The sequence below is a fragment of the Vicia villosa genome, linkage group LG3, assembly GCF_029867415.1.
Source record: "Vicia villosa cultivar HV-30 ecotype Madison, WI linkage group LG3, Vvil1.0, whole genome shotgun sequence".
In the NCBI taxonomy this organism is placed as follows: domain Eukaryota; kingdom Viridiplantae; phylum Streptophyta; class Magnoliopsida; order Fabales; family Fabaceae; genus Vicia; species Vicia villosa.
This window is the reverse complement of record NC_081182.1, coordinates 206,064,301-206,080,248: the sequence shown is the minus strand read 5'-3', so window position 1 is coordinate 206,080,248 and position 15,948 is coordinate 206,064,301. Positions and strand designations below refer to the sequence as shown.

Here is a 15,948-nt window from a genome sequence, read left to right as displayed (position 1 = left end):
AAATATGGTAGTGTGGTAATAACACTTAACAACATTTAGTGATGGGTGTAGTATCAATATAGCACAATGTTGTATTATGTGTGGTATTGTCAAGAAATCAAATGTGACTGAATGACTATTGTTGGTTTTTATTGTTGGATTTCATATCCCGTCGTTGCTCGGCATATGACTATTGCTTAGTAAAGAATGCTTCATATGCGGTTTGTTTTTAATCCATATTTGATGTTGGAACAGCAATGATCAGGCAATGGAAATCATAGAAGATTTGGTAAAGGAAACAGGGTACGATCCTAAGGTGGAAAGAAAACGCAGGAATAAACAGCGCAATGTCACTGCTGATCGTGTTGTGACGAATGTTAATGTTGTCGCACAAAATAGCGCAATGGTTAACAGCAATCCCAATGCAGGACCTGTAAAGATAAAAGAGGAATCAACAGACATTGACACAAATGAAATCAAAGTTTCTGAAGTTGGTGAACCAAGTGGATCAAAACAGGGTAAGAAACAAAAGGGTAAAGTGGTGAAAAAAGCAAAGGTCGGTACAGACATTACTGTAGACAGTTCTACAGGGGCTCAAAAATTTATCTGGAACACCCATGTTACAAATGCTAAATCTACACAGCAGAATGTAATGGTAAGGAGATATTTGAATATTTGCAGCATGTTATTGAAAATGTAAATAGTATATATCGTTAATAGTTACCTTATTTCTTGTATGCAGCATTTCCCTAAGGAAATCGCCAAAAGATGCCTCCGTCGCTTTCAAGATGAAATCAACCTGCTGGATGTGAGGACGAAGAACATTGTTACCTGTCAGGTTCACAAAGCTAACAGAAAAGGAATACCCCAGCCATATGAAAAGTACATGGCCCTGGGATGGTACGAATTCGCCAAATCTCTTAACCTGCGTAATGGGGATACAATAGCATGGAGTATGCTGCGATTCTCTCCGTATATCTATGTGAAGGTTGAAAGACAATGAAGAAACTGCTGCTATTTGCAAACCGCGTACTATACCCGAATTTTAATGGTTACATTATATGTTGGGAATGTTATTTTGGTACATTGTGTTATATATATTCTGCTACATGTTATTTTGTAAGCACTTTATCCAAAATGTGAACACAGTAATATTGTGACCACTGGAAGATCTAATCTATAATCGTTTTCAGGACAAATTTTTTAAGTTCTCCTATTATATTCTATTAATCCACTCTGATATGCTGTTAGTTAAAATGAAATCTGTCCCATAATATTGTATCAACATTATAGTAAGATCAGACATAAAATTATTTATTGATAGTTAACATAGTCAAATGTTAAAAGTCCTGGTGTTTGTTTGTGAGACACAATCCATGTTTTAGTTTACAATGCAATGACAGAAAACTTAAATTCTGCTAAACCAAACAAACTGTTCTTTGCAACATCATTATTGTAACTAACATTAAAAATAATAAAAAAGGAGCACCGCGTTATAAGAGGTATAGTTAAAATGGAATGTTTGATATATGATCAAAAAGAATCAAAATAATTAATAATAGTATATATAATATGTAGTTCAATTTGAATCATTTGAATATAATAAGACAAAGAAACCATTGATAATTCTTAAATCAAATTGAACATAACAGAAGCACATAGCCAGTATTCATGCACTAATTATTACAGAAAATGAAATCACACACATGATTAAAAGCAAAGGAAACTAACATTCAGTTTTTGTAACAAACACCTAAGCAAAACACACACAAAATAAAAATATTCCTAATCAATCTTCTCCATTTTAATTATCTTCTTCAGCTTGTTTGATGACAGTTCCCCATCAATAGATTCACTTGATGCAGCAGGAAGATGTCTCTTACCACCAGGTGTAACAGCATCCGGCTTGTGTTCAGATGTAATTTCCAGGTCCTACAATGCCACGATGAAGACTATTAGTTAGGAATAGTGATATAAATGTAAGTCGATAAGTGTTAGTAATATTGATCTAAATGTAAGTAGGTAAGTGTGTTGCAGTGAGACTTACTGTAACCAATTCACAGTCTTCATTGGCATCTGTTTTAGCTTCATCAACACTCTCTTTAATCTATATATTGTTAAACACAATTTTCAATATAACATAATCACAGGAAAAGCAAAAAAATGCATACACAGTTTAAAATTTCTACCTCCAGAGTATCAGGTACGACAGTTTGGATTGGAATAGGTTCCTTGAGAATTTACCAAAGAAAAACAAAATCAGGCCAAAAATTGTTATAATATGAAGTTCTCTTTTATAAAACAAATGTCAGTTTATTAGAGCTGACCTCATCTGTTCCCCATTTTTCCTTAAGTTGCTGGATAATAGGATCATTTTTTATAATCATAACGACGGAACAGTTCTTCCAGCGTGGATGCCACTTAACCTTCATAGCCATTTCCAACTTCAACAACTGATCAAGTGCTAACGGAAAGTCCAATGGATCAGTAATTCCAGCCTATTTAAACAACTGGCCATATTAGTGTACACAGAGTATTGAAAAGTACATTCTAATTCGTATGCACAATAAAAATATAACCTGAATCATAGTGTTACGAAGTTGCGATGCAGATAAACCCAATAGCATTTCACATTCTCTGTTCCAGAAGACAAAATTGCAGCTTTGGCCCCCGTGAGTAACCTCAATTTCAATCTTATACCTGAACATCATAAGAAGTCGTTCCGTTAAAAAAGCCGACAACATAGAAACATCAAAAACATGACAGAAACAACATCTATTAGGTGAGAACAACTAAAACCTAAGGACTTCGGCCATGGTTTCATGACCAGATTCACACTCAAAGGGGGGGCTGTCCCCGCGCGCTATAGATTGACACATATGGCAGGCACGATAGAACCATCCAAACGGAGATGCTACTAATAATTTTGTTGTAGCGACAGTAGCGCAAAATGTAACCTGGACAAATAGCCGCCAAAATCAGAAACATGTGACACACTAAACAATGAGGTTATAATTACGATAATATAGGAAAATAGAAAGACATACATCCGTAAGTTGAATAATCTCAGCAATAGGCAAAACAACAGCCTTTGAGAACAATTTTTGGACAGGAGTGAGCTGTTGATTTTCAGAACTTTGGGAGGAATATTGGGAATTCCCTCCAAGTTGGTCAGACAGGGTTACCTTGCTCTCCTCAGGCATTCTGCAGAGCATGGATCATTTTCAAATTCATACATGAAAAAATAATTGCATAAAATGGATGACACTATCAACATACCTATCAATAAAGTCTTTCATGATCGGAAAATCAGCATCAACACATAAAAGGCTCACATTGTAGGTGTTTGTCACAGACAGAGGATACTTTCCTGCAAATACAACATAACCTTGTCAATATATTTATCACAGATTTTTTTGATTTAGTATTAATTTATAAAATAAGTCATGGAATAACCTTCTTCCTTCACTTTGGCATACTGAAGCAACACAACTGTAGGTAGTGATGCAGCAACCCTAACTTTGTTAAACTTGATGAACTGATCCGCGTATGATTCCCACAGAGTACAGTTCAACATGTTGTTGCTAAACCATGATCACAACACATTAAGATATATAACATGATTCATATATGAGGCAGTTTAATGTATAAAAAAACAAACCTGTGATCACGCAACATCATGCTAATTTGCTGCTTCTTTGCACCTGACTCAGTCTGCGCATAACCAATACTATCCACCATTCCAATGACATCTGAAATAAATTTATTAATTTCACACGGCTATAATGCATCAAAACATGAGACAATAAAAAAACCAAAAACCATACTCACGAATCAGAACATGTTTGTCAAACCTCCCTGTTATGATGTCTGAAAAACTTGTAAATAAAATCGATTTCGCGGGTATCTCATGTTTGTCTTCATCAAGAACAGACGTTCCAGCAGTAAACTTTATCATATATCTGTGTCCCGATGCCCTGAAGGCCAGAACATAAGGCACCACCTTAAAATTAGATACAGTATAAGTATGGCCTAATAAGCATTTTTCGGTGAAAACCGACACATGCGGTGCTGGAACAACAGCATGAATATCATCTCCCTGCAGCAGAAACCAACAAATGATTCAAACTATACAAACATAGGTAAATGATAAACATACTGAAACATAAACAGGGTAATCACCAATTTGTCAACAAAGATCATTTCAAAATGTTCCTTGCTGTTGGAGACAACTTTCCATCGGTGGTGAATCCTAACAACAATCTTCCAAAGCTCTTTTCCATCATTGATCTCTGCTATTCTCTCAACAGGCCTTGACATGATAATGCAAATTCACACTGCACTGAATGATTACCGCAGAAGTTAGCAAGCATGGAAAGAGAAGAATGAAATCACTGATAAATAGGCAAGCCATTTAAACACATAATTACTGCAATTGTGCAGTTTGGAACGTGGAGAGGCACAGAGTAATGGTCCTTACATAACTGCAGCAACATGAGAAGCTGTGAGGGTGAAACTTCCACAGCCATAACTGCCGCAGCCCACCATGCAGTTGAAGGATCAAAAATTCTGTAGTAACCACCAAAGCTGATGTGGATCATTGAGAGAAGAGTTGCTGATGTGGACAGCCTAAGAAAGTCCCAAATGGTAGACTTTTCTTATATGATAGATTAACCAAGTTTCAAAATCCAAATTTTCTAAATTTATTTTAAAAACATAAATAATTAAATAATTAATTATTAATTAAAAATTGTGAGAATCAATATATATCCTTTATATTTTACTCACTAACATTAATAAAACTCCACCACGCCAAAATTCATAGTAAATAATAATAATAAATAAATAATTAATAATAATTAATTAAATTAACTTTAATTAATTACAAATTCTCTCTCCACATTCTTTCTACACTTATTTTTTTACATAATATACAAAAGTATATTATAATAATAAAAATAATTACTATTGTTTTAACTTCCTATCTCTCATTGGCTTACTACGTTACCCATATTACCCACTATCCATCATTAGTCATTACCCATTACCCATTTTCCACTATTTCATCCCTGAAACAAATATAAAATCATCTTCAAAGTAAACACAACTATCTCTTTCTCATCTCATTTTTCAATCCATTTGTTATCTCTTTCTCTATGTACTTTTCTTTCAATGCAGTAAATATAGTTTATTTGTACTTTTTCCAAAATTAATCACATATTATTTCATTTCAAGAATTTAATCATGACCATTCTTCCATTTTATCTCTCATATATATGGTGAATAAATTGAATTGTGAGAATATGGAGGGTTAGAAGATGAATGTTTTTACAATATATTTAAATTTGTTTGTATCATTCAATAGTATAATAAATATTTCTTATTTTGTTGTCTTAAATTATGTATTACTTTGCTAATATTTTTGTTCAATTTTTTAAAATTTTAATTTGTATTTAACTCTTTAATTGTTTTATTTAATATTTTATTAGAAATAGTTGGTTTATTCCATGCAATCTTTTCGAGTCTTATTTTTTTTAGGTAATCGAGAATAACAAATCGTTTTTAAATTTTATAGTTTTAATTTTTATTCAAATTGTAATGATTTATTTAATTTTTATTTCTTTTTATATTTAACACTTTTTCAATATATATGAATGAATTTAATATTAGATACAATAGAAAATCATAAATGTGCATATCATTAATTTTTTTAAAAATAAAAATATGATTTAATTGGTTACATGAGTGGTGATTGATTGACAGTATAAACATATGGTTTATTTCTTTTTAAACATATGGTTTATTTCTTTTTAAAATAAAAATATGATTTATTTCTTTTTAAAATAAAAATATGGTTTATTTTTTTTACGCATCACCCGTTTTCTCTAAAGATAAACTAAAAACATCACATGTCAAATGTGAATTAGTTTATTAGTTTATTTGTAAAGCATGGATTAATATGTGAATTAGTTTTTTTTTACTTTCTTCAAATTTTAATATTTTTTTATTCTTTAATTTTCCCGTCTTCAAATTATATTAAAATACTTTAATTTCCCCTTTTTCAAATTATATTAAAAATACAGATTATTAGATCATTGCTATTTTTTTATAAAATAATGCAATCAATATACAACAAAATTATATCAACCTATTCTTTTTTAAAACATTAATATTAATATATTAATATATTAATATATATAATATAAAAATTCAATAAAAGTAACCCGTGCATTGCACGGGTAGAACGTCTAGTTTTATTCTAAATCCTACCATTTCTCAAACCCTGCGATTCTTTGAACAAACCCTAAAAAAATGCAACGTTCTCTCTCCCGGCGCTTCGAGGTCCCAGTTCCGGAGTCATGGAAGCTATGCTCCAAGCTTCTTCCGCTCGAACAACCACCGTTCCGGCGGAGACAGTGCGTCCGGCTTGGGTTCCCGCTCCAACGACCACAGTTCCGGCGGAGACAGTGCGTCCGGCTTGGGTTCCAATGATGTGCGTTCTATCGCCGAACATGGCTTCTTGAGTTCAACTGAATTGCGCTCGCATCCTGGCGGCGATGCGTCGGTCTTGGGATCCACTGACATGGCTTCTATCGCCGGCGAACATGGCTTCTTGAGTTCAACTGAATAGCGCTCGCGTCCTGGCGGCGATGCGTCGGTCTTGGGGTCTAATGACATGCTTCTATCGCCGGCGAACATGGCTTCTTGAGTTCAACTGAATTGCGCTCGCGACCTGGTGGCGATGCGAAGATCTTCTCCCGCAGCGGCAATGCATTTAGGTTCCGAAACCTGCAACCAGGTTTTTCTTCTCATTCTTCACACAGAAGTAGAACTAATTCACATGTCCCCTGTTAGATTGAATGTACGTGGAAGTTTCAACTACCCAGCGAAAAAATGCTGTCTCTATATTAGCCACAAGACACTTACAGTTAGAGGTGTCAAATAAGTCCAATTTTTCAAAACCCCAATTTTTTGGCCCCACTAAAACCCCACTTTATTAAGCCTCCTCTGAATGAGAAATGAGAAATTTTTCAGGCCCTATAATTTTAGGCTCTTAGTTAATATGTTATTTTTGAGCCCTATTGAAGGGGCCATATTTTGTTTCAAAATTTTCATCTTTGCTCTTACTTTACACTAAGAGTCTGTTTGATTTAGTTCTTGAAAACTTTTTTTTTAGTTTTTAAAAATTTGAAAATCAAAGACTTGATTAATCAGTTTTAAAAATATAATTTTGGAAACAGTTTTTAGAAAACTAGCTTTGAGAACTAGAAAACCGAAAGTGGTTTCAGCTAATTTGCTTTTCTATTTCAAAACTTGAAAAACACAGAGAACATGTAATAACAAGATACACTTAATAATATTTGCATTCTTTGAAAGACAATACAACAAGATACACCTATATACATTCACATGACATGATACCATGAATCTAAAGAAACAAAATTATATTATTAAAAAAATAAACAAATATTTACAATGAGTAGTATTAAAAAGACACTTAACAAATTATTATTTGTTTGTCTTTTTAAAAATGTGTCATATATTTGTCATTGGTATATAAAAAACATGGGTCAATTATTTGTTATTGATTAATATATAAAGAATATGATACAAATAATTTCTCATCAATTAATAAAATAAATAAGAGACAAAAATTATCTTTAATACATAAATAATGACATGACATATATGTTTTAGATAATATAAAAAAATGAATTTTATACATATCGTTAACACATAAAAATATATTTTATTTATATATAAAAAAATATTTCTAAAAAATATATCATAGTAGTTTTCCTTTTTTTGCTTTTTTCAATCTAATATCATAAAATGTATTCTAAAAACAGATTATCAAAAATAATTTTGTTATTTAAAAAATTGGTTTTAGAAATTATATTATCAAACAAGTTTTGTTATTTGGGGCCCAAGGCCCCCTTCTAAATTTTAGGGCCTTATACTTATGGGGCCTATATGTTTAGGGGCTCATTATTCTTAGATATTTTTAGACCCCTCATTAAGTGGGCTAGAGCTCAAATTTTTTGGCCCCTAAATTTGACACCTCTACTTACAGTTCATGGGATGGTCTATTTCATATGATGATCTCGGAGTTCTCTACACACCTCCTCTGACTCTGTTGATGGTCAGAGAATCAGGTCTCTGGTTGATGCTTGTCTCTATGAACTATGCAGGGAAGGAAGGGAAGTGGTACCAAAGGGGAAGCGACTGCCCCTTGGCCAACCCTTGCAAATTGATGAAGGAAACATGAGGCAGAGGGAACAAGAGAGGAAGGGACTGGGAATAGGCAAACCGGTGCAAACGTGATGGTACTTGAACAAAAGGGTAGGATTATGGGAGGAATCACTACGAAAAAATGCGGCGTGGGCAAGGGCAAACCCATGAAATTTTTTGAAGGTGAGCGGGAAAGAATTGGCAATATGAAGGGAATAAGCGACGATACTGAGGATACTCGCGATACTGAGGATACTCGCGTCACTGAGGATTCTTTCATAACCTCAGCAGCTCTTACAAGATTTTCATCTGGTTGAGATTTGAGATGTTGAGATTTGAGGGCATTCTTACGACCTCTCAATAATTCTCATGTCAAATTATTACACAGATTCTTAGACCTCCCACTTGATCTCATTAAAAGTTTAAAAATCTTTTTGCAATTTATGTTACAACAATTAGTCTCGTTGGAGAAACAGAACATATGTGAGTTACTTCACTGTCTATCTTAGAGGATTGGGTGTCGCAAGTGTCCTCAGGTGAGTTACATAAATCACACTATGTAACTCACCTACTGAGGATACTTGCGACACTGTCGACACCTAATTCTCTGAGATAGACAGTGATATTTGTAGTTGTCTATCTTAGAGGATTGGGTGTCGACAGTGTCGCAAATGTCCTCAGGTGAGTTACATAAATCACACTATGTAACTCACCTAATGAGGATACTTGCGACACTGTCGACACCCAATTCTCTGAGATAGACAGTGATTTGTAGTTTGCGACACTGTCGACACCCAATTCTCTGAGATAGACAGTGATGTGTAGTGTGATTTATGTAACTCACCCATGTTCTCCTTCTCTAAGGAGACTAATTGCTGTAACATAAATTGCAAAAAAATTCTTAAACTTTTAATGAGATCATGTGGGAGGTCTAAGAATCTGTGTAATAATTTGACATGAGAATTATTGAGAGGTCGTAAGAATGCTCTCAAATCTCAACAAGATGAAAATCTTAAATCTCAACAAGATGAAAATCTTGTAAGAGTTGCTGAGGTTATGAAAGAATCGTCAGTACCGCGAGTATCCTCAGTGTCTTCAGTATCGCGAGTATCCTCAGTGTCGTTGCTTATTCCCTTCATTCTGCCAATTCTGGTGTTCAACTCTAAACCCGTGTCTGGTTTCTTTACGTGTGTGGTTCTGAAAGAAGACATGATAGCATCAGTTGCGACTTTCCGCATACATGGAGAGGGCAAAGTTAGTTTTACCGAAATATCCTATGTCGTAACTCTGCAAGTTTTTCGCCATCAAGGTATTTTGAGACTGTATATGGATAATCTTGAACGGTGTTTGAAAAAAATTAATGTGGAAGTAATCCTCCTTCCCTCCCTAACCGAACCCATTGTGATGAACATGTGGGCAGAGAAATTTGGGTTTGCTGAAGTTACCGAGGTTGACCTGCATGTTCTCTTAGGGCCCAATTCTGAAATTGTGGATTTTGGGAACACAATGCTTTTGTATAAATACCTGTAAATAAAGATCTTTTCCATGAAGTGAATTGATAAATTATTGAAGATACCTTTTATAGATTTTTGCTAATCACTCTTAAGTAGAAGAAATGGTTTCATGTTTGTAATTCACTGAATGATTTTCAGAACTGGTTTCATGTTTGTTATTCACTGAATGATTTTCAGAACTGGTTTCATGTTTGTAATTCACTGAATAATTTTCACATATTACCACTACTACCACTTTTTAGTGTAATTGATTTCATGTTTGAATTTTAATAAGATTTTTGTGCTTTAATGTTGCAGTGACTTAATCATCATTCTTGGGTTGGAAAAAGGACTCTTATTTCCTCATTATGGCCATCCACTTAGCTTGCATATTATTCTCAACCCTTTAATGAGATTGCAATTTGATTTTCTTTGTATAGATTTTGGTGTTTTGTTGTTGTGGGATTCAATTTCTGTTATTATTGGAACCGCATCTGAAGCAAATTTTATGAAGCTTGTAAATCTTATATATAGAGAAGGACTATTGTATGATAATTCCAGCTATGTTTTATAATAGAGCTAATTGTTGGTATAAACTTGGGAAGTGGGAAATTCAGTTCAAGACTGTCAAAACAGAACTTCGTTTTAGATTTTAATATGTATGTTTCAGATATGTATGTTATAGATTTCATAACATTACAACAATTTGTTGTCATATTCAACGGAGGGAGTACATATCTGTTGAGAAGTTTTTCTATATTGTAACAGAATTGTTATCTGTTGTATTTCTTTATTTGAAAAGTATATCATTTTTAGTTTCAGTTATTTTACTGCATTCTTGTTGCTTGCGGTTTTCGTATATCCTGTTACATGTACATGAATATTGCTTTGCCTATTTTTCTAGGCGTTTGTTTTCCGTTGAGAAATGGCATGTACCGTGCACTTTATATATCTGCAGAGGAAGCTGTTCTTTTGAACTCTAGGTAGAATGCACCTTACCTGATCACTGCTGAGGTCTTGAGATGTGAAATGCCCAGGTATTCAAACAACAGTTCCTTTATTCTTATTTAATGTAGTTGAATATGTATAACTACAACTAGCTCTTAAACCAGTCACCATGTTCATTGACAGATATTGTCTTTCAAACATTGACACGATGGTATGGCATATAAACATATGATAAGTATGAATTAAGATTATATCAGATAATGTTTTCACTTATGCTTATGTTTTGCATATCCCCAGCTCATTTTACTATTTAGTTTTTGCTAGCATTTCAAATTTCAAATATGGTAGGCCGCTGAAGCAAAAGGGGAAGCACCTTTTGGTCTCCCATTGAAAGGGGTTGGTCAAGATTCTTCAGATGCGCAACCAAGAGTAAGGCATAGCTGTAGGTTAAGTTTTATCCAACAACCTTAGAAATGTGGAGTTGCTATACATAATGCATGACACGATTCCTCCAAACAGGCAAACAGAATTACTCCTAAAGCCAGCTATGCCTTGTCTGGTGAACTTTGGGAGGTAAAGAAAGAGAGAATGAAGAAGACTGACATGGAAAATTATCTTGTGAACTTTGGCAAGTAAGCCTCGTAATGGGACATTCTTGTTATCGCTGGTGCTACCTTATTCATTACTGTCAGTGAGGTAAGCTTATTGCACTTATGCTGTAATGCTTTTTATGCAACACCCTTGCAATCAAGAATGCAGCACAACACAATAAATACATAAATACTCACTCATTATTATGTTTCATTGTGTATAGTCTCCCTCATGTTATTTTCCATTGCAGGAATTTTTAGTAAAAATTGTTGATACAGAAGAGGTCATGGCAATGTTAGGTCTCTTTGGCGGCATCATCAGCGCCATTCAAACGTATCCTTGAAAGTTGATTATATAATCAGGACTATTGCCATTTTTTCTTTCTTTTTCATATTGTTGCCTTAATGATTTTTACAGAACTGTACTTGAGCGCAACAAACTTGAATCTATTCGTTGGTAGGCTGGGGCAGTAAGTTCTCTTCATCACTCTCTCACCATAATTATGTAATATACAGAATTTCTCTTTAACTAAGATGCCTTCTGATGTTGATTACAGGCACTTCCGTTTTTTGGATTTTCAGTGGCTATCTTTTTGTTTTACTCTCTAATCCCCGTTCTCCTTAAGGTACGGATTCGAACTATAACAATTCTAATGTTATAGCTTAGTTTAGCGTACAAAAAATCTAAGTGTTGTATAAATATCCAACTAGTATTTTTAAATGTGCTATGTTATTTTTTGTCGCAGATCAATGGTTCTACCATGCTAAATCTGTCTCTTCTAACATCAGACATGTGGTCTGTCTTAATTCACATCTTCGCTTACCATGAGAAATCTGACAGGAACCTCCACTGAATAATTCCTACTAATTATGAGTCACAAAGAGGATGTCTTCTGAAACTGGTGTAGAGGAAATCACTGCAGCTGATTTCATCACCCCAAGTAGTCTGCCACTATGATTTTGTTGAATACCGACTCATTTTATGTAAGAATTTTATCCAAACATCTATATATTGCCTAAGTTTTCACTTCCTAACAGTTCATTTTCATTTTTATACTAACAAGTTATCCTTTCTTGGTTATTTCTATGTTTTAGTTTTCTCCTCCAATGCTGAATTGAAATGAGTGATATGGCCTAATTGACTTATACTTGATAAACATAAGGTAATTTACATATGATGTCAAACTCCATGCAATTATAAAGCGTTTGATAGTTCTTATGGATAGTTGCATTCTAACTACACCATGTTGGCCTAAGACCAATACACTTCAATTTGTACACATCATGTTTTATTTTCTGGTACCGTTACTGTTAATTAGCTGAATTTTAATAAAATAATAATAATCTTGTATTTTTATTCTTATATTATGCCAAGTATTGTCAATATTTGGACTGTTTGATTAATTTGATATTGAATGATTGTTTTTTTTACAAGAGTTTCTTCAAGGTCTATTTAGTTATATAAGAGAATCAAACAAAACATGACTTTTCAATATACTCTTTTAGCATTTTTAACTTCAAAATCAAACTAGAATGGAAATACAAAAATCAACTCACTGTAAAATATGTTACTATTATTAAATAAAAAATCTTTATTATAATTAATAAAAACATTTTTCGTGTAATTTATTGAGCACAGTCCGATTAAAAGCTCTATTGATTTGAGTTCAGCTTAATTTAAAATCTCTCTAGGTGTTTTTAATTCAGCTCAATATAAAAATTCAGTAGGTTCTAGATCAATCCGGCAAAAATTTTGGTTTGATTCGTTTTGTGATCAACCTGTTGATTTGGTTGGAGGGTAGCCAATTCAAAACTCCATTTTGCTTCTAGATCAACCTGTGTAAAATTTCTCTTTGGTGCGAAGACTAATTGCTTCATGTCATGTTTGTTGTTTGGTTTGAAGACTAATCGACCTCAAGTCCTGTTTGTTGTTTGATTAAAAGTTAGTCTGAAACTTTATTTTCCTGTATAAGGTCTGTCAGCATAACCTTCTAAAAGCTCTCAAGAATAGTGAATATTCTCAAGATCAATTTTCGTAGAGAGTAGGTCATTCATTAGACAGAATCTCTATAATTCTTCGGTGTCATTTATTTTTTCCTTATATTTTAATTTTTCACTTAACTTCTTTACTTTGAATTTCTTATTAATAAAATATTTTCAAATATTAATTTTGAAAATTATTGTTTTAAATCAATAATTTTCAAACTATCATAATTCATCCCCTTTTATATACGAAGTCACATGTCATATATATATATATATATATATATATATATATATATATATATATATATATATATATATCATTAATTTTAGGTAAAAAATCTATAAAGAAAAAACAAAAAATATTATTTGTATTTGAAATATAATAACGAATTATATATATATATAATATATATATATATATATATATATATATATATATATATATATATATATATATATATAATATATATATATCATTAATTTTAGGTAAAAAATCTATAAAGAAAAAACAAAAAATATTATTTGTATTTGAAATATAATAACGAATTTCGTGAATCCGCTAACATAAAAGAATTAAAATTATAACTAAGGTTGAATATTATTTTTGAATTAATTAATTAATACATATATGTAAGCCTTATTTTGTAAAAGAGCGTTTATATATTTTTAAATTTTAATAAATTATATGTTAAGTTAAAATAGTTTTTATATTTATATGAATGAATTGTTAATTATTAAAATAAAATAAAAAATTTATAACTGTATAGTTGAAAAATATTTAAAAATTAATCTAAGTTTTTAATTGTTATTATTATCGTTAACGTAATATTAATAGTTTATCATATTTTTATATAATTTAATATATAAAAGAAAAGCTAAAACATTCATATCAAATTTTAAGATATTTCAGAAATGCATCTTAGAAAACACTTTGTTTACGTTTGAGCGTTAAATTTAAACATTCAGGAATATTTTTGGAGATATATTTCTAAAAAAATATTCAGTATATACCACCTTACTACATGAACTATTTCATTCTCCTCATTTCACCCCATAACCAAAATCCTTCAAAAAACTTCATCCATTCTCAATCCATTTTTCGTCTTCAAACCAAGTTTCAAGTGTTTTAACATGTCAAAAAGAACATAAAAAACTGCAATTTCATGTAAACTTTCATCGTTTCATCCCTCATTTTCTTGCATTGAAGTAGTTTTTTTTGGAACAAAATATCTCGTCGTTTCGGAAATGCATTTCCAAAACTCACAAATTATTTCTGAAGTGCATTTCCAAAACTGTTTTTAAAAAAAATAGGATTCTTAACAAATTTTCTGTTTTTGCCAGTTTTGATATGGTGCCCCCAACATGTTTTTCAAAGCTTTTTCGGCCAAGGTGAATGATAATGCTAAGCCGAACGAGGTGACTGATGATCTAAAACGATTGTTGTAAAGATAGATGTTAGGCAACAATTTACTAATGATTAAGTTTTCAATGCTCGTCAACATATGCTTGATTGGGTCTGAATGGAAGCTAGCAAACTCAGGTTTGACATTGTGATTGGAAGGTACGACAATGACACTAGTAGAAAGCAAGCATTTGTAACGATGAGATGCGAGATAGGTGGAAGATATATTTCAAAAATCCAGAAGTTATAATATGATGACACCAGATCGAGAAAATGTGAGTGTTAGTTTAAATTGCGTGGATAATATAAGATGGATGATACGTGGCGGTTTAGTGTTATTTGCGGAAAACATAATTATGCGTTGGACACCAAGATACAAGGTCATCCAGTTGTAGACCGACTTAAGCCGGAAGAGAAAGAAGTTGTTTCGAAAATGTCGATAATCAAAGTTGCGCCGAGAAACATACTTCAGATTTGAAACAGAAAATACCACAAAATGTTTCAAATATCAAGCAGTTATACAATGGCCGTTATAAACAGAACATTGCGAGCAGAGGTCTGAGATTTGAAATACAACAACTTTTGAAAATTTTGGAGGATAACCATTATGTTTTAAGGTACATAGTGTGTGATGATAAAGTCAGTGTCGGTGACATTTATTAGACTCATACAGAAAATTGCAAGTTGTTCAACATATTTCTAACTGTCCTTATAATTGATTCAACGTACAAGACCAACAAGTATAGGCTTTCGCTTCTAGAAATTGTTGGTGTCACTTCTACGAAGAAGACATTTTCGGTTGGATTTGCATTTTTCAAATGTGAGAAAGAAGACAATGGTACATGAGCATTGGACATATGCAACATTTTTTGAAGGATCCATAAAATAAGTCATTCTTAATCCATTTTTCGTCTTCAAACCAAGTTTCAAGTGTTTTATCATGTCAAAAAGAGCATAAAAAACTACAATTTTAGGTAAAATTTCATCATTTCATCTCTCATTTCCTTGCATTGCAGTAGTTTTTTAGATCAAAATATCTTGTCGCTTCGAAAATGCATTTTCAAAAGTCACCCAAATTATTGCTGAAGTGCATTTCCTAAACTGCATGCTACAGAAACAGAATTCTTAACAGATTTTATATTTTTGTCAGTTTTAAATACGGCGCACCCCGACATGTTTTCCAAAGCTGTTTTGGCCAAGATGAATGATAATGGTAAGCCGGATGAGGTGACCGATGATACTAAAACGATTGTTGTCGAGATAGATGTTAGATAACAATTTGTTAGACGATGACAATGAGTATGTTTGTATGAACAAT

At 32.5% G+C, this 15,948-nt stretch overlaps 2 protein-coding genes and 1 long non-coding RNA gene across 13 annotated transcripts; 1 reads left to right on the top strand and 2 right to left on the bottom strand.

Moving 5' to 3' along the window:
- Positions 1-1,646: 1,646 nt before the first annotated feature.
- Positions 1,647-2,473, bottom strand: LOC131593375 (uncharacterized). Its single transcript, XM_058865852.1, has 4 exons — positions 2,307-2,473; positions 2,169-2,210; positions 2,027-2,086; positions 1,647-1,911 (listed from the first exon to the last, which is right to left on the bottom strand). The coding sequence occupies exons 1-4, from the start codon at positions 2,415-2,417 to the stop codon at positions 1,765-1,767; spliced, it is 360 nt and encodes a 119-aa protein (XP_058721835.1). The 5' UTR covers positions 2,418-2,473; the 3' UTR covers positions 1,647-1,764.
- Positions 2,474-2,477: 4 nt separating this feature from the next.
- On the bottom strand, positions 2,478-4,315 carry LOC131659795 (uncharacterized). Its single transcript, XM_058928930.1, has 9 exons — positions 4,162-4,315; positions 3,811-4,078; positions 3,641-3,731; positions 3,436-3,563; positions 3,259-3,349; positions 3,027-3,183; positions 2,779-2,936; positions 2,559-2,679; positions 2,478-2,489 (listed from the first exon to the last, which is right to left on the bottom strand). The coding sequence occupies exons 1-9, from the start codon at positions 4,297-4,299 to the stop codon at positions 2,478-2,480; spliced, it is 1,164 nt and encodes a 387-aa protein (XP_058784913.1). The 5' UTR covers positions 4,300-4,315.
- A 1,921-nt stretch (positions 4,316-6,236) lies between these two features.
- On the top strand, positions 6,237-13,477 carry LOC131593376 (uncharacterized). Of its 11 annotated transcripts, none has more exons than XR_009280943.1 (10): positions 6,237-9,520; positions 10,609-10,741; positions 10,836-10,863; positions 11,001-11,081; positions 11,172-11,348; positions 11,494-11,576; positions 11,661-11,712; positions 11,800-11,868; positions 11,989-12,226; positions 12,338-13,477. It is a non-coding gene; the product is annotated as an uncharacterized LOC131593376 (long non-coding RNA). The 11 variants fall into 11 exon arrangements; XR_009280939.1 differs by having other exon boundaries at positions 10,967-11,081; XR_009280938.1 differs by having other exon boundaries at positions 10,950-11,081.
- Positions 13,478-15,948: the final 2,471 nt, after the last annotated feature.

Coding starts and splice junctions, on each gene's coding strand:
- LOC131593375 (XM_058865852.1), bottom strand. CDS start 2,417: ATGGCTATGAAGGTTAAGTGGCATCCACGCTGGAAGAACTGTTCCGTC. Junction 2,211..2,306: donor AAAAATGGGGAACAGATGAG/GTCAGCTCTAAT, acceptor TAAATTCTCAAG/GAACCTATTCCAATCCAAAC. Junction 1,912..2,026: donor AAGACTGTGAATTGGTTACA/GTAAGTCTCACT, acceptor GTGGCATTGTAG/GACCTGGAAATTACATCTGA.
- LOC131659795 (XM_058928930.1), bottom strand. CDS start 4,299: ATGTCAAGGCCTGTTGAGAGAATAGCAGAGATCAATGATGGAAAAGAG. Junction 4,079..4,161: donor TGATCTTTGTTGACAAATTG/GTGATTACCCTG, acceptor TTTCTGCTGCAG/GGAGATGATATTCATGCTGT. Junction 3,350..3,435: donor TGCCAAAGTGAAGGAAGAAG/GTTATTCCATGA, acceptor TTGTATTTGCAG/GAAAGTATCCTCTGTCTGTG.